The following is an 18,561-nucleotide window of genomic DNA, read 5'->3' as shown; positions in this document are numbered from 1 at the left end:
CCGCAGGCCCGTGCGCCGCCGTGCTGCTCCGGGGAGGCCGAGCCCCGGCACCAGGTGGGGTCCCCAGTGAGGCCCGCAGGCGGCTTCCAGGCTCCTCTCACAGCCGGTGTTGCTGTAGGCACTGCAGTGCCCTTGGAGGTAAAAGAAAAAAAACAAACAGAAACCCACCCTGGAAAATTACAATTCATCTCAGCCGGGAGGCTGAGAATTTCCCCAGGCACAGTACTCTGGACTTGTCCCACTCAGCTGTGGTCAGACTCAGTCACTCATAGCCCTTGGTGCTTTCTCTTCCCCCAGACTTCAGTTCCAGGATTAAAGTCTGGATTTGTGTTAATGATTTCAGAATTGAGAGAGACGGTGGGCTGGGGAGAGGAGAGGACAGATGCTCGCTGAAGCGCAGGGGAGCAAGCAGACCTCAGCCCTGCTCTGCGCTGGCACGACAAACACGGGCCCATACACCTCAGCAGAGAGGGAGTGGGCTTCGGCTGCTTCCCCAGCTTCCCATCTAACTCCTGAAGGTGTCATGGCATAGAGGGACCAGCTGAAATAGAAACTCTTTATACAGGTAAATTTGGGCCTGAGATAGTAGAGAACGTGTGTTGACAGAAAAAACATGGCATGTAGCGTAGTTTCTAAAGGAAGGTGTCTCTGCATCCCTGTCCATAAGACACTCCTTTCCCTGCAGTAACTGTTGTGCTTCTTGGACAATTAAGAGGGGGAAAATTAAGTTCCTTGACATTTTGTGAAAACAGGTAGAGGAGACAGCTAAGGAGGCCTCAATAGGGGCAGGGCTATCATATTATTTATATTCAGAGAATCCAGTTGGGCTAAAGTAGGAAAAAAGGAAACTTGATGAATTGATGGAAGTATTTATTAGTTACAACCACGACAGGAGGTGGTGTTTATGTCTTATCTGATGTTTTGTTCCTGCAAAGCCGTTGAGGCTCATATAATTCTACAGCAATTGTTAGACATCGGTGACATTATTGACCACACATAAATTACAAATCACTAAATCTTTGCAGGGCTGGGGTTGTGTGAAAGACTCGAAAGTTTTGGTGAATTAGAGTGATAGTAGCTGGAGTTGGGCATGTCAGGACATGTCTGAAACATGAGGAAGAATTTCTACAGGCAGCCGTGAGTGGTGCAGAGAAAGTGCAATTAACCACTCAGAACATAACTAGGATATTTCTGTGGTGAAAAGTGCTGGGGGACTTGGAAATACCCATCGGTGCTCTGGAAATTAGTTATATATGCCCTGCCAAAAGAACAGTTTATAGGTTAGGTAGGTCACTGGGGAAGTTATGGTTTTCTTCCTAAACTGGAAACCTTCTCGCCTACTTACTCCTGGCACATTCGCTGGCTCTTACCAGAAGCCATGGCTGTAATTTTCTCTTTAACATTCATGCCTCCTCGGGGGTGATGTGATCTACTGGGTAGGGAATGTCTTTAAGGCTGTTCCTCTGCCTTTCCTCTGGGAGGATTTTGTCGCATGTGTTTCAAAGAGCTGTTTAACTGCTGCAGACCGACTGTAGGTCTCCCTTTACCACTGGCCAGAAAGCAGCTTTGTTGTTTGGGGGAATCTGTTTCAAATCAGTCTCTTTCTGCCACAGTGAACATTTCAGGGAGCTGGTTAACATCTCCTTTGAGTGCGTTGTTTACAAACTAACGTGGGCAGAACCCCAGGAGGGATTTCTGGCAAAAGTACAGGATCTAAGTGCCAGGAAAGACCACAGCGTCACCCTCACTGATCAGCATCCAGTGGACTGTTCTGCTCCAAAGATGTAGATGGGTGCTAGCAATCTCTCTGCTGACCTTGGAGTCACGGTTTGAGGAGAGAGATACAGCAGGAGCTATTTAGGGCTCTGGCAGTCAAACTCTTATGAGTCTCAATGCCCCAATTTAAGCTACAGCTGTCACTAGCTCCCTAGTGAGTGACATCCTTGCAGGAGACGCTGAAAGTAGAGGCTTGCACCGATGCCACAGCCATGCCCACTGTGCTGAGCTGTGCTCTCGATGGCAGAGAGGATGGCACACGTTCCCTCCGGCCTCTCCCATAGGAGTGGAGCAGAGGAGGCAGCAATGCTGGAGCACCACCTAACTGCGTGCTCTCTGAACATGAGGCAGAGCCCTTACAAAACCTCAGAAGTCACCAGGTGTTAACAAAGCTGGTCCAGGCACCAGCTGCAGCATCCCAGAAATCGATACTTGCTGTTATTGTGGCTGAACTGCTGTGGTTACCTGAGGAGCCCCAAGCTACCCACTGAGTGGTATAGTCACAAAGCCAGTTGGAAGGCTGTTGCTCCTGTGTTGTCCCAACCAGAGCATAACAGGATGTGATTTGGCTGTACCAAGGTCTTATGACTGAGTTACTCCATGGGCTGGTGGGTGGGAAGAGGGGAGAAAAAAGAAACAGGAGAGATTTGAATCTCACACTTCTACCTCCACTCTGAGCTCTGCAGAAATCTGTCAGCTCTTCTCACTGTGCTGGACTTGGCTGCCCCTTGTGTGAGTCCAAAGTACATGTAAGGAACACAGGATTCAGTCACTGGACACAGTAATAGTGCAAGAGCAAGCATGCGGCCAGGAGTCTGAGATCTGTGTAAGGAGTCACAGCTGTGACACATCCAGGAGCTGAGAGGATTACACTTCAGTGCCAGGCAGAGAGGGAGTAAACTGGGATTGGCAGCCTTTGGACAAGGTAACTGACCCTCCACCCACCCCTGCAGGCTGCTGGCCAGGACATTTTCTGGCACTGGAGTAGTGCTGATTTGCCTCTTGTTTGTCCACATTCACTCTTCTTCCTGTTCCTCTCTGTCTTTCATTTAGCTGGGTTTCTCTCCTGTGTTTGTCATATGCAGACTGAATGTTACAGATCCAAAAAACGTCCCTTTGCTTCATTAAATCACTAGAATCACATGATTTTACAGCTGCATAGTTATTAATTCCATAAGGAACTAGCAGTGTTTGTTTTATTTTGTAAATAAAAGACAGTTGACAATGCATGAAAATAATGACTTCAGAGCTTTCAGACCTCCTGCTAAGTTGACTGTTTTTGAGAAGTAAGGCTTTGCATTTGGGATCCTTTTTCAGGGAGTTGTTTAACGTTTTCCTGTTTCATGAAGTGATGCTTCTTGCTCACCATGCATCAAAATAATGTTTAAAACATCAATACTTAGAATCTTTTCAGGTCTTTGCTACATGAATTTCATTCCTGGCAACCAATATATCCCAATACTGATGAACCAGAAAAACTGTAAGTATCTTTGTACCAAATGACACTATGGTCAGCCAGTAATTAATGCGCAATTGCTGGATTATCTGTGCAACATCTGTGCAACATCCTGGTCAATGCCATTACTTGCGTATTTTTGGTCAGTAGCAGACATTTCATTTACAGAAGTCAGAGTTGAAGTGCTTGGGAAAGGTTCAATGCCTCTCTGCCCTATAAGGCAACTGAAATACGATCCATGAGATCAGCAGGGCTTGTAGGAAGGAAAGAAACATGAATTACAGGAAAGCTACCACAGTGACAAGGCTGAGTGCTGCTGTTTAATGCAGGGTGAGGATCTCAGCTGCATGATGGTCACTGGAGAGCAGGGGCGAGACAATGGCTGAACTGGAACTGTCCTCAGCAATTACTCCAATTAACAGTTGGGATTGTTATTCCAGTGTGTTCCATGGTGTAGTAGTAAAAGCTGTTCTGAAACCTCATGGCTAATACCAGATTTGTATCTGTATCACTGTAGCATTTCTTGGAGAGAGAATCAATAAGGAATAACCTTGAAGAGACTATTATGGCTCTTGCTGCTGTACATTTTTTACTGAAGATCCCAAGTGCTATGTTCCTGCGGGCTCCCCTGAGAAGATCCCTCCAGCTTGGCAGCTGGCGCTACCCAGTTCACGCCTCTTTGAGTTATGAAGCCATTAAACAACAGTACAGACCAGAGGTGCCAGAGTACTTCAACTTTGCAAGAGATGTGCTGGACAGATGGACTGGTGTGGAAAAGGTAACAGTTACTTGGCTTCTCTGATGCTGAAGTATTTGATGCTGGTCGTTAAAGCTGAGTATCTGACAAATCCAATAACCAAGAGACAGGGGTTATGTTCTGACTATGGTGATCATCTTATGCAGTTTGAACCTGTAGATCCCTTAGGCCACACGCTGTCCTGTTCACTAATCAAAATAGTTCTTTCCTTTAATCAGTAACTCTAGTAGATTGAGTGCCTCATAAATGAGACTGTGAACAGAACCACTCTAAACCTTGCGTCAATTCACCCAATAGCAGTGACATGCACCCTGCCTGGATGTGCTGGGGAAATCACTTGACCTCTGTGTGTTTCATTGCCTGCCTGTACAATGAATAATAAATACAGCATAATGTTAAACCTCACCCAGCTATCCCAAATGTGAAATCTTTTGTATCAAGGACTTGGAATCTAAAAAAACTTCACAACTTTGAGCCCCAAACTAGACATAAGCTCTATGCAAGGAAAGGGAATATAGAAAAAAAACATGACGTATAGGTCTATCATCTTTTTTACTACATAGGTCTGGTCTCTATGGATGTAGGACTGGTTTTGTAGGCTCAGGCTGTTCATGATGAAGGGCTAAATGCAGTTATGTCCAGCCTGGCAGCAAGAACAGAGCAGAATTATCACCTGTCTGACAGAATTGTTCCCTTTGCAGGAAAAACACATTTTGGCAGGCTGTACACGGAGCAAGGAACAGCCTCTGGAGAAGAGGTTTTGCCCTCTGAAGTGCACAGATAAAATCTGTGCCCCTGAAAATGAACCTTAGTGTTACTGTACCTTCAAATAGGTAATAAGGTGTCATATTCTTGCTGCACCAGTGAATTTTTTGCTCAGGAGGTGACTTACTACACTGCTACTGTTAAATGCTCCTTTAAAGCACATCATATGTGCATACATTTCAAATCACGTCACACATCAGTGTGGTGAGACATTGATTAAAGGTCACACTGTGTGGACCTATGCTTTTGAAACTTTGATTTAATTTTCAGAAGTACCAGACTGACATAATTCCAGGTGAAGTTGAAAATGAGCTCTGAGGGCTCGGGAGACTCTGGGGCACAACCCAGAGGTACCCACATTCATCAGCTGCTTTGTTGGTGTGACCTGAACCAAAAAGACCCTTCCTTCTCTGTGCTGATTACTGTACAACCTCTTCAGAGTTTAAGATGAAGAACTCAGGAAAGGAATACAAATTTAATTTCCTAAATGACATTAATAGGCTGTCCTTTTAAGGGAGTTCTCTGCCTCATTTGGAACCAGTGGCAAATTTCTGTTGCATCCCCAGGTTTCTCCAGCACTGAATAAGTGATGAATGCTTTTCTTCCTCAAACTTAAGGTAAAGGCAATGTGTTTCTAAAATGAAGCATTTATAGTGTCCCCTGTTATTTTATAGGAGGGAAAAAAGTCTAAAAACCCTGCACTGTGGTGGGTAGATGGTGCCGGAGAAGAGGTGAGGTGGAGCTTTGAGGAGCTGGGAGTGCTGTCCAGGAAAGTGGCAAATGTACTCTCTGATGCCTGCAGTCTGCAACAGGGAGACAGAGTTATTCTGATTCTGCCCCGTATCCCGGAGTGGTGGCTGGTGAATGTGGCTTGCATGCGAACAGGTTAGTAAAAGCACAGAAATGGTATATAGGTACAGAATTTGTGGCTTAGATTAATCCTTGCTATTTAATGCACTCAGAACTACCAACATGCTAATGAGGATGAACTAGCGTTATGCTGGTCAAAAACACTCTTTGTGCCAAGTTTTTTCTTCGTGGTGCTTTTAGGACTTTTGCACGTGCTCTAGCTGTTAAGGAAACCCTGTGAGTCCCTGTGCCTCATCATTCTCTTTCCAGCACTTGTGAGACATAATAAATGCATTGTTTGCATTAACTTGCAGTGAAATTAGCCCATGCTTAATGAAGTTTTTCATATGTTCCCCTGTGGGATCTGTTAAATGCTCAGCTTCCCAGCATTTACAACCCTGAATGTCTTGGTGCCTCACAGACACTACCAGTATACCTTCTGAGGCAACGGCTGCATTTACCACTAAAGAAGTCAAGTCCAGAGAGGTGGTGTGTTCCAGGGGCAGTGTGTTCAGAACAGGGAAAGTTATTCTGTTGATTTCTTTCACTTTCCAATGATCAATATATTAGTTAGTTAATTAAGTTAGTATTTGCTAACTTGTGCTAATCCTCACAGAGCATTTAACACATCAAAGAGATCGGTATATTAGCAAATGTAGGGCCAAGTCCTGCTTATAGTACAGCTCTGTCCCGCTCAAAAGAACAAAGTAAGCTGAAGGCTGCTTGTAGGTACAAGGTTATTCTTAAATGTTGAGACTGTTTTTCCATTCCCCTTCCTTCCCTTTAGGAACTGTCCTGATTCCTGGCACACAGCAGTTGACAGCAAAGGACATTCTTCATCGACTACAGAAATCCAAGGCAAAGTGTATCATCACTGATGATTCTGTGGCATCAGCTGTAGACTCAATTGCAGCTGAATGCCAGTCTCTGAAATTCAAGTTGCTTGTGTCAGACAGCCACAGAGAAGGATGGCTGAGCTTTAAAGATCTCCTGAAGTGAGTAAATACCTCTCTGAAAGCACCACAGCTTTGAAAGAAAAGCACAGTGGTTTATTTTTAATAGGAAATTGGCACACAACAATATATCTTCACCCTTTTAGGACAGCACAGTGGAAAAATATCAATGTTTATGACACTTCTGATTTGCTGTAGTTATTTTGGTTAAATATTTTCAAAAAGATGTAAGTCACACTTTCAAATCACTTTATGCATCATTTTGTTTATTTTAAGAAATGCTTCTTCTGATCATCACTGTGTGACCACAAAGTGTCAAGATCCAATGGCTATCTATTTTACCAGTGGAACTACAGGATCTCCAAAAATGGCTGAACATTCCCACAGCAGCTATGGTATTGGCCTCACAGTAAGTGGAAGGTACAGATACCATTTTCAATCAGACATGTTTCTGTGGCTGGTCACGTAACAGAAGGAAGAGAAACACAACATTTTTAATAGAAGTTTTTCTTTCAATAGTTCAAAAAATAGCAGTTGTTTACATCTGAAAAAGGCAGGGGGGGTGGGGGGATGTTTTTCCATAAAACAGGGCGGTTGGAGTCCAGATGCCTTAGTTTATGGAGAATGTAGCAGTCATGTAGTCACTAACTTCTTTCTAACATTTTTGTTAATTTTTGGTAAAGTGTATAGTTAATAGATTGCCCATGAACTGAATATCAGCACAAGTTTATGAAGTCTGTAATGTAAAAGGGAAAAAACCATGGGTCTGTTAGGCTTCTGAATTCATTGTGTCTGCATTAGGTGCAGCTCCTGCAGGAACAAAATGCTGATAGTTCAGAATCTTTAAATTTATAAAGCAATGTTGTTTATAAAATTGATACGGCAGCGCACTCTTGACAGGCAAAGAATAAAAAATCAGAAAATACCAAACTAGAAGTAAACAAAAAAAATCCTCATCCCTAAAAATGAGTTCAACGAAAACCTGGCAACCTCATACATGTTCATACAACACCATGTTCTTAGGTGGTGTTAGCTTGTCCATCAGTATAATTTTTCTCTTAGAAAAATACATCAGTCTGTCCTGATGACATCCTCTCTATGCTGTGATTTCCTCCTGCTCAGAAATTCAGCCTTTTCTAATTGCCATTTACCCAAGACAACCAGTGATGGTTTTGCTTTACTGGCATATCTTTTGTTGATATTTTAATATTTGCCTTATTCCTGCCAAGTAGAGACTGTGGACCTTTTCCTTGTGTTACCAGGTACTGGCTGGACTTGACTTCCTCAGACATATTTTGGAATACATCAGACACAGGCTGGGCAAAGTCAGCTTGGAGCAGCATTTTTTCATCATGGATTCAAGGGGCATGTGTTTTTGTACATAAGATGCCACACTTTGACCCAGGCATTGTCCTTGAGGTAAGTGAGGAGAGCCCGGCAACCAACAGCACTATTCTCTCTGGCTGGCCTTGCCCAGGTTTTCATTTCGCCTGGTACTGCAGGGGGGCAGCACACAGCACAGTTGTAACTTTCACTGGGCAGTAACCAACTGATCAGTTAAGTAGTGAGTACTGCAAGTACGTACCCCAAAACAAGAGCATGTTTGACATCCAGAGTTTCCTCATACACTCTGCTCTGGATTTGACTGCACAAACCTGCAGACATCCATTATTAGGCCTAAAAGTGAAGTACACAAGAAATCATTCTGGGATTTTTGGAGGACTTTGGTGTTGTTATTAAAATAAGTGACAGTAACAGATGAATGAGAATTTCAGTTGCATGCACTATGTAATTCAAAGTTAAAGAGTGAAGAGGCAGCAAGGCTGAATTTCTTTAACAAAAGGTACCGCCATTATATTCTCTTACATCCTTCATCATTTGAAAAAGACTACTGTTTACTTTTACTTGGAATGACTTTTATCATCATATCCATATTAATTAAATAGTTGGAAATTGCTAGTTAATGTTAGGATACGTTGAAGAATGCTGTCAGTTGTACACCTACAGAGCATCTTAAAAAGTAGCCTTATGGTTTCACTTGTTTTCTATTTAAACTGCAGTTATGAAGAAATTCTGCAAGAGTAACTGTAAAGCTGTCAAGAGCAAAAAACTTTGGTGTGTTGAACTAATTGTAAAATGATACAGATTCTGTTTTGAAGAAGAAACAAATGTAACTGCTGTGTGTTGGTGTTGGCAAGTACAGAGCTAACTGCTTTTAGGACACATTTTGTTCATGTGTTTCATAAGTCGGATGCAGAGATCATTATGTTATGGCTTACAGTGAAGATGGGACCTCGCAGGTTTCAGTACATTGGCAAAATTCACTTTTTTTCTTCTAAATTCTCTAGACTCTGTCAAGATTTCCCGTAACTGTCTTCTGTTCTCCTCCAACTGCTTATCGAATGTTGGTGCAACATAAACTGTCCAGGTAAGCAAAAGCAGAATATCCTTGTTGGTGTATTTGATCAAAGCAGCGGACCAAATGCTCATCTCATCTTGATTTTATTCCAAATTTACAGTGGCATAACAGTAACTCAGATCATGTATTTCTCAACATTTTCAATCTTAAGTATTAGGAACAAACTCAGAATAAAGATTCAGGGGTAGCTTAACCATTTTTTTCTTCAGATTTGTTTTTGTCTAACACTATAGAGTTCAAATGGAATGAATAGGATTCTGTAAAAATCTTGTTCTTGTGTAGCCAGAACCCCACGGTACAGGAAAGCAGCAGTGGATGGGGCATAGCAGATAGATGACTGCCACTTACTTGTTTCCTCTTTCCCACTAAGCTATACGTTCAAAAGCCTGCGGCACTGCGTGAGTGCTGGGGAGCCAATCAACCCTGAAGTGATTGAAGAATGGAAAGTGCAGACTGGGCTGGATATTCATGAAGGCTATGGACAGACAGAAACAGTATGTTCTGCTTTACAAATGTAGAAATGTATGCTTTACAGATACAGAAATACTATTCAGGTTGCCAAGTGATTAAAATGATTATATGCAGTTATGACTTTTAGGGGGAAAGTCAATTGCAATAAGCAACACTGGAAAAATTGAGGGTTTGCAAGTCATAGAACAATCATAACAGTTTCCCCCAAAATCCAAGACTTTTTTTTATTCCTGTGGGCTTCAGATTGGGAACTAACACAGAATTCCTCATTACTGCATTCCAAATTCTGCTTTAGAATCTATCTTTAGAGGATTTGCGCGTGTTATTTGGAGCTGTGGGAATGATTCTGAGGGCATAGTTTATTTCTAGAAGTTTAACCATTGGATATATGATTGTAACAAAGACAATTAGTATTTCTTACAGAAATACACGATATTAGCTGAGTATTTTAAATCTAAGCTAAAGATTGAATATACAAGCCACAGTTTAATTTAAAAAAAGAAAAAACCAAACACAACAACGCTTGTTACAGGTGCTGATCTGTGGAAATTTTAAGGGAATGAAAATCAAACCTGGTTCTATGGGAAAGCCATCTCCAGGTTACGATGTCAAGGTATGGTACCTCTGGTGACTCGGTCTCTCTTGTGTAATCACTTTCCATTAAAGAGGTTTGAAAGCTCTAACATGGAGTTGTACCATGTACCATCATTCAGCAGTGAATGAAAGAATGAAGTAATGCATGTTACTGCCCTAAATTGAGAATGCAAAATAAACAATTGGACTTCCCTGTTGCACCATCCTCACCAACACAGATGCCAACCCACTGCTGACTGACAGATGATAACAAACGTTAAGGCAACGATAGAAATTAAATTGCCAAGTTAAGGAAGAGTGGGAGTGAATGTTGTTTCCTGGTGATAACAAAACTGCTGAAGCAGATTCTAGCACCAGATCAATTTGCAATATGGGTTAAGATTTTTCGTATCTTTCAGTTCTTAAGTTTTCCCACCCCATTACTTATGATGCTCCCCGGGGTCTTACTAGCTTCATTACATGTTTGCATAGTACTTAGCATTCCTCAGATGAAAGACATAGTGCAAAGTACAGTGGATTAGTAATATTCTTACACTTCAGTTGTCAAAGTAAGACCCCCCCTACTGCTCCAAATCATTTCCCAATAAAATAAATACTTTGATTATATATTTTAAATGCGCACTAAGATTGTATAATCTTAACATAATGCATTTTAATTTGGCTCCAAGATAATAAAACTGTGTTTTCTTTAATTTTAGATTATAGATGAAAACGGTAACATTCTGCCTCCTGGAAAAGAAGGAGATATTGCCATCAGAGTCAAACCTACAAGATCGCTTTTTCTTTTTACTTGCTATGCTGTAAGAATATTTCTACAGTTAAAGTAGATACCCTGTTAAATCTCTGACTCAAGGAATCTGGTGCCCCATTTCATTTACATATACGCTGCTTACTGGTCTGAAAACCTGTGGGGAGGAAAGAGGGATTTCCTTTTTTTTTTTTCCTACAGATGCTTGGTCTGTTTATACAATTGTGTGCTCGATGAGATTGTCCTGCCTAGCAAGTTAAAATCCACTTTCTTTTGATTGTTATTTCCTTAATAAAAAGGGAAATGTTTGACAGAGCCCCTAATCCCAAAATACGCTTTGGCCTAAGGGATAGAGCCCCCATCTGAGAAGTAAGACACTGTTCAAATCCCTCCCCTCTAGATTTGAGCTTCATGGAGTGTTTCATGCACAGCAACTTTTTTTCATTTTTTTTTTTACCACATTGCCTAGAATTTTCAGTTCAACAACCAGTAGAACAAATGCATAGTGCTTTCAGTTCTGACACCAGGAAACCTTATTAAATTTTATGGGTAGTATCAGCCTATAATCAGGTCTTCCGAGCAGTACTGAGCATGTGGGAAAGGAAGACCACACCTACTGCCTAGAAAAATTCTTGCAGAAGTCAGTTGATTGGATGTAGAAAGAGCGCTTATTAATTGTGCTGTGCTGAGCCAAAATTTTTCTGGGGGCGTGAAAAAAAAAATCTCAGGCTAGGAGATGCTAGAAATACAAAGGAAAAAAATCATTAAAGGATGATCACCTAAAAGCAAATTCTTAGTTCCATATGCCTACGTATTTTTGCAAGCTTCAGTGGTTCCTAAAGCCATGGGGCATAATACATTTTGATGAAAATTTTAAGTCAGTCACAAATAGTGAAACTTGATTAATTTATTGCAATTTATGAATTTTGTATCTAGTTTTGTAGCTTAGTCATGGTGAATTAATAATTCTTTATTATTAATGCCCTACTTGAATCTGATGCACATGACCACAGTTACAGACCAGTCTAAAATTTTTTAATATTTGACAGTACCATAACTTATATGCTAAACATGTTAGAATGTAATTTCATGTATTTTTAAGGTAGTTTATATGAAAAACACAATTTAATATTTCCTAGGATGATCCACAGAAAACAGAGGCAACAATACGTGGGGATTTTTACGTCACTGGAGACAGGGGGATTATGGATGAGGACGGATACTTCTGGTTTGTTGGAAGAGCTGATGATGTCATTAATTCTGCTGGGTAATTTATGACTGATTGACAATAAATCATTAAACTTACATAAACATAATTCCACATCTGAATAATTTGTGTTATGTATTATCAAATACAACTAAAAGCCCTTTCCTCCATTTTAAAGATACCGTATTGGACCTTTTGAAGTAGAAAGTGCCCTAGTAGAGCATCCTGCAGTGGTGGAATCGGCGGTTGTCAGCAGTCCAGACCCCATCAGAGGAGAGGTAAACAAGTTAAATGTATATATTTAAATAGCTTTGTGCATACCAGAGCTAATAAAGCCCCATTTCCAAGGGATTTGTCTATCCCAGGATTTTTTTTTTTTCCTTTTTAGAATTAAAACTGAATACATTCAAGTCAGCATTTCTACTCAGGAAAAAACTGACCAAAGTAATTTCCCCGAATCCAATATAACAAAAGCACTATTTGAAGCTTTCCCTATCATTCAAATACTTAGGTTTTCATCTTTATTGTATGTATATAAACTGCCTGCACAGTCCAGACCACTGGTGAGCACCCACAGATTTTGGCAAAGCTTTCTGTACCTGCCCAATTCATTACTCTCTAGTTTGTCAGCAACTGTTTGGTTGAGGTTTCAAATTTCACTGTTTCATTGGCATTTAAACCATTGCTGCCATAACTTCTTTAGGTAGTGAAAGCCTTTGTTGTTTTAACACCGGACTATGCTTCACATGATCCAGAAAAAATGATGAAAGAGCTACAAGACCATGTTAAGAAAGTTACTGCTCCATACAAGTATCCTAGGAAGGTGAGTGCTCAAATACCCAAATAATTTTCACTACTATAAGACAGTGGGTGTTAACTGTTATGTGGCCTGTAAGTCTATGCCACTGAGGTTAAGAAAAAGTAAAAAATTTACGTAAACTGTGTCTTATTTGTATTGCAATTTCCTCCCCTTTCCAATAGATGGAGTTTGTTCAACAGTTGCCAAAAACTGTTAGTGGGAAGATCAGAAGAAATGAACTGCGCCAGAAGGAATGGAGGAAAGATTAGAAGTACTTGTTGCTTTTTTGATTTTTTACAAAGTAAGATACAACAGATTTACACAGTAACATAGAGTAAAAGACATTATACTATAGCCTTCTTAGTTAAGGCTTTAATATAAATTCTTACCCAATTCCCAGCATTTGGCTGTCCCAAGTGCTACACTAATAGCAAAAATGCAAGCAGATTGATACAAATGAAATGGAAAACTCAGGTACTCAAGAGCACAATAGCTGATATACCCTAAATATTTAATGAAGTGTCACCAGCATTTTATCTTTATTGTTATTTAATTTAAATGATATAAAAGCTTAAGAGAACACTTGCTTCAAGAATCCCCTTTGAGGAGTGCAACAACTTCGAAGTACATTTTTAAGAGTTAGTTATCATTGCAAGTATTTTTAGAAAAAAAGTGCAAATAAAATCTGTATCACTAAAATGTTCTTTAAGGACTGGACTAGGTAAAGAATTTAAAGTACATGATAAAGCAGAAATTTAAGATTTGTAATAACAGCTGCTCATACTTTAATTTTGGCACTTAATAGTTTTATCTGTTCTCTCACTTCATTAACGAGCTAGATTGTGATATATTGATATTTTTATATGCTTGCTTGAGCAATTTCCATTTCTATGTTAATACAGTGTCAGTTTTGTGCCATTCTTGGAACATATATCTGATATAATTTGACTGTCCTGATTATATTAAGCATGATCAACTTACTGAGCTTAAGATTCAGACATAAAAAATATCAATTTTCAAGTTCTCATAGAGGGTCTAAGACACAAATACTTTTTGCTGGAAGAATTTCCTAAATTACTGGCAGAAGTTCCAAGAGAGGTCAAAGCATCTGCATTCAGGGTGAGACTGTTAGATTTCTCCTTTAGAAGCGCATATTCCCACTTGAAATATCCACAACCTTTCTTATTACCTTCATGCTTGCCAACAGGACAACAAAAAAATGCTTTGCCGTGATTTGGACCAGCATTTGACACATGCAGTTTTTTAGCTCTTCGACCACAGTTACACAGAGGGGGAGTTGGTTTCCCATTTTTCACAGCTCTTACAGCCTGATTCAAATTGACTGTGGAGTTCAGAATGGCAGGAGACACTTTGGGCAAATTTGAGCTTCTTAAAGGTAAGGAATGATCAAAAGATGCAGTTTTCTCTTGATATATAGGAAAAGACTGTTTTTTTGCTGGTGGGAATGTTTTTGGACTAGTTGGCTTTCTTTTAGGAACCTCTGAAAGAGTAGAATAATTTCCAATTAATGCTGATTGTGCTGAAATAGCAGTTACCTTTGTACATGGTAACTTAAAAGCTGAAAAATTTGAAGTCTGCTTTTGGTCTGTTCCTACATTATAGATAGTAGTATCAGGACTTTTGTAAATGATAGATTTCAGAGGTTCCACAGGTACTACTATTTTCTCTAAACTTTGATTATCTGAACTCATCACAGCTGATTGTTTTGAAATTGTTTTCTCTTCAAACACTGTTACATTATCTGTACTTGAGTCATCTTTGAATTGAACACAGTCTGAATTTTGTTCATATTGAGATTCTGGCATTAAAGCGACATCTTCCCAGTCAGTCAACAGAGATAAGCAATCAGAACTAGTAGTGACGTCCTCGTTGGAGACATTAACTGAGGGGATGGTAGTAGAGACAAGCACTAGTCCCGATGCATGTACTGGAGGGCTGTATCTGCCTGTTCTCAGAGGTTGCCTGTTGCTTAATCCTCCCCGAATGCCTGTTGATACAGTACTGTGAGATTGCTGTGCCTGCTCAAGAGGAACAAGAAGTCTGCCAGTAGATGCTGCTAAAGAGCTTTGAGCTTGAGCTTGTAACTCAGTCCTTGAGCTGCTGCTAGGTACAGTGTGAATGTCTCCAGAGGAATCAATGCAAGTGGCGTGTTGTTCTTCAGTTTGTACATTAGAATTTACCTTCACTCCAGCAATACCGTTGTGGTTTTTCTCAGCCAGAGAGTTTGTTTCGCAAATTCCATCTCTAGATGTTTCAGGTCTGCTGTTACTTCCCAGTGGAGTCCTGTCAGTGAAGTTTATAGTCAGTGTTCTGGAAATCAAATTATTCTTTGGATGTACCTAAGGAGTCCATAAACAAAAGGAGATTTTGGAAAGTGAATACCCAGAAGTTTTAGGAATCAATGCACAAAATTAATAAGCGCATCAGCCTAGGGATGTTCTGTTCAATTCATAGTCAAGATGCTGGGTTTATTATTTGAATAGCTCACCTTTCATCTGTGTTCCAGGCTACAAAGCAAGTAGAAGGGAAGATAGGAAGTAGTTACTAACCTTATCCAAAGATTTAGTAACCTTCAGCACACATCCATCACAAATAAGCCTCCAAGCAAGACGGGCAGTGTTCCGAGAATCATCCAGACCTTCAAAAGTATGGTTATATTAATGTCTTCTTTTTAAACTACTACTGGGGATAGCTCTTACTGGAGGAAAAATGTCATCTAGGTAAGCCTTACATAGATGACAGGGACTCACAGAACTCTGACACATAGTTACTTAGTTCAAAAAAGGGCAGAAGTAGTAAAAAATTTCTTGTGCTGAAACCTCTGAAGGGACCAATCCATAGAGCTGGATATATAGCCACAATTTTTAAAATCCTCGCTCTGTTTTATTAATCATGTAAAAAAGCTCATACTGTGCTGGGGGTTTTTTTGGGGGTCCTAGCAATTCAGAGATTGATGTTGTTGAACGTGCACTCAATAGCACTAGGAGAGATTTTAGAAATAAAGCATGAGGTTAGAAATTACAAACTCTGATCTTTGAAGCATCTAGCCTTTCTTGGTTTGGTATTTTTGTAGGACAGAACAGAGTATAGCCTGGAAATAATAGTTTTAACTATTTAGAGTAATGACTAGCTGTTACTAGCTGCTTTAGTTTAGCTAACTAAAGCTAAATAGTAGCTATTTAGCCTTATACAAAAAGATACATATTAAAATGAGGATCATCAGATCATACTTACCAGAATGTTCTCGTCCTACAAAAGCTATCCCCAAATCCTGCAAAGCACCATTTAGCCCTTTGGGCTTCCTATTGTAGAAGGCCTAAAAAACAAACAAAAAAAAAACACCAAACAAAACAACAAACACCGCACAGGCGCTTAACATAAAGCATTTCAAAACCTCTTCATACTCAAGTGAAAATAACTTCAGAAATACCACCTTACGATTACTAAGTCTCACAAGGTAATTGCGCAAGTCAGGTATCTTCATTTTGCAGTTGGGATAGATAAGCATAAGGCAGTAACTGACTTACCCTGTTACAAACTGGAATGGAAAGAATCATGAATCCCTTCCCAATCTTAAACTGATCAATTCTCTCTTAGCTCTGGAGTCATTCATTTGCACTTTATGGCTTACATTGATGAAGGCCTTAACAGAGCAGCATTGAAGAATACAACTATAAATTATATCTTGAGATGTTTAAACTGTTGCATATTGCAAAGGCATAGGCAGTAATATATTTGGCATAGGTATAAATTCTTTTTAAATGAGAAAAAGTGAGTATTGCTACTCACTCCCAGTATCTCATTTGATCACAAAAAAGGGGGAATAATCATGCTGTTTATCTTTAAGACCTAATTCTGCTACCTAGGTTAAGAGCCTAAGCTCCAAGCGTCAGGAAAGGTAGCCTCCTGGATCACTATTTCAAAGTTTTCTTGACTACACCAGAGAAGGTACACCTAGGTGCGGTTAGCCCCCAAGTTAGAACTCTCTTGCAGGGTAGACTGTGTAATAAAAAATTAATTTTTTCAGCATTTTTCATGCTGTTCAGGATATACTTTCTGGTCCAAGTACAGTTCACATGCTAGACCTTAAGTACCTCTAAACAGATGGTGATGGCTATTTTCTACATAGCAATGTCAGTCAGCAATAAGACCTCACAGAACCAGGGAAGTTAGGAAGCAAGCAGAGCAAGAAGCAAGCTCAAAAAATTCTCCTAGGATTATCATTCATTTATCAACAATAACACCGGGTTGTTTCCTAGCATTAAGATTTCTATTAAAATTCACGGAGTTCTAGGGCATGCAATTTGTTATTGAGTAATAGTAACGTGGAAAGAAAACAAATGAGTTACTCTAGTCACTGGAATACACAATACTGGCTTGTAACCTCAGATACAGCTAGCCTTTGAGATAATCTAGTCTATCAGTCTATCAGTCTTCTCACCCTGTATGTTGCTTTGAGATCAATCCAGGAATTTAAAATGTCGGGTTTTCGCAGCTGCTTCCTTTTACACTCATACTGCAAACACACACCCAGGTCCCAGTCTGCACAGAAAAAAAAACCCACAAATAATCCATCAGTAAAGAACTGGCCTAAAATCTACTTAAATATGGCTTAAAATCTACATAAAGGGACATACCATCAACATACTAGTAGCATCCTATACTGCTGGACAGGAAGCGTAGGCTAAACAGGCTTCGTTAGCACAGGCTAACAAAGTCTTTGTACGTGAAAAGCACTAGGGTCGCTGCAATGGGACATAAGGACCTTAAGTGAATGCCTGTTGTTAGTAAGGAATGACTTCATGATGGGTAAAGGTCTCAAAGACCTCACTGAATCACTTAAGACACATGAAGAATGGTGAGGCAGCTCACTATACAGCAGAAAAACATAATGATGTCAGACCCTGAAGACAAAATTGTAGTGAACCCATCACGATTTGATGGATTTCATATTTTTAGTCTTATCCCAATATTGCACATCTTTAATACCCAGTAACAGGATTTTGGCTCCCTAGAAGTGAACACACAATCTCACTAGCACCACCAAATGTTTGGTTTTCATGTGTATTATTCTGCAGAAAAAGCAAAGTAAAATTGTATTTACCTGTCCAAGTTACAAAGGTGCACAGTTTTGCCTCTGAAGTAGAATGACTTGGAATACCTGAACTGAATGTAATTTTCTTCTCCCTTTGTATCTTTTGAATCCATTTCAAAAACTGTGATAAACAAATGTTTAGAGGGACCCCTTCATCCACTTGATCCTTTACAAAACAGAAGAAGTATCTATGGGTTAATATGCACTGAAATTCATTTGACATCTGTTTCTCTCTAGCTCTTTAAAGGCACATTTTAAAAAATAGTAAATCGGGATTATAACGGTGTAAAATAATACTAAATAGCAGTTACACCTGTGTTATGCCAGTTAGTTCTGTACAAAATTCAGAGAGAATGGGATGCTCCTGGGGCTGGACATATGTGTGGAATTCAGATTCGATCTCCCCCGTTGAAGTGTTTAACAGGACTGCTGGGAATTCAACTGTGACAAAAACATAACGAGAAAAAAACCAAACAAAGCCAAAACAGAGGGCCGGGAGGGTTAGAGCTGCTCGGGGAAATTGTTCCATGTGCTTTCAGCGGGGACGACGCCTCAGGCGGTGGAAGGGCCGGCCCGCCCCCGCAGCGGCCCCTCGGGGCCCCCGGTCCCCCCGCCCCCCCCGATCCCAGGGCCCCCCCGCCCCCCCCCCCC

At 40.3% G+C, this 18,561-nt stretch overlaps 2 protein-coding genes across 2 annotated transcripts; one reads left to right on the top strand and one right to left on the bottom strand.

Moving 5' to 3' along the window:
- The first annotated feature begins 3,842 nt into the window (after positions 1-3,842).
- Positions 3,843-13,063, top strand: LOC104135868 (acyl-coenzyme A synthetase ACSM3, mitochondrial). The gene is made up of 13 exons (XM_009649557.2): positions 3,843-4,010; positions 5,429-5,639; positions 6,391-6,598; positions 6,833-6,976; positions 7,819-7,975; positions 8,905-8,984; positions 9,346-9,469; positions 9,979-10,059; positions 10,739-10,840; positions 11,928-12,055; positions 12,174-12,273; positions 12,699-12,818; positions 12,977-13,063. Exons 1-13 carry the CDS (start codon positions 3,843-3,845, stop codon positions 13,061-13,063), a joined length of 1,710 nt encoding a protein of 569 aa, XP_009647852.2.
- A 514-nt stretch (positions 13,064-13,577) lies between these two features.
- ERI2 (ERI1 exoribonuclease family member 2) lies at positions 13,578-18,439 on the bottom strand. Its single transcript, XM_035889228.1, has 6 exons — positions 18,224-18,439; positions 17,920-18,076; positions 17,257-17,357; positions 16,050-16,131; positions 15,365-15,453; positions 13,578-15,154 (listed from the first exon to the last, which is right to left on the bottom strand). Exons 1-6 carry the CDS (start codon positions 18,437-18,439, stop codon positions 13,811-13,813), a joined length of 1,989 nt encoding a protein of 662 aa, XP_035745121.1. The 3' UTR covers positions 13,578-13,810.
- Between the last annotated feature and the right edge of the window lie 122 nt (positions 18,440-18,561).

The sequence above is a fragment of the Egretta garzetta genome, unplaced genomic scaffold (assembly GCF_000687185.1).
Source record: "Egretta garzetta isolate BGI_Z169 unplaced genomic scaffold, ASM68718v1 scaffold292, whole genome shotgun sequence".
Taxonomy (NCBI): domain Eukaryota; kingdom Metazoa; phylum Chordata; class Aves; order Pelecaniformes; family Ardeidae; genus Egretta; species Egretta garzetta.
This window is presented reverse-complemented; position numbering and strand designations above follow the sequence as displayed.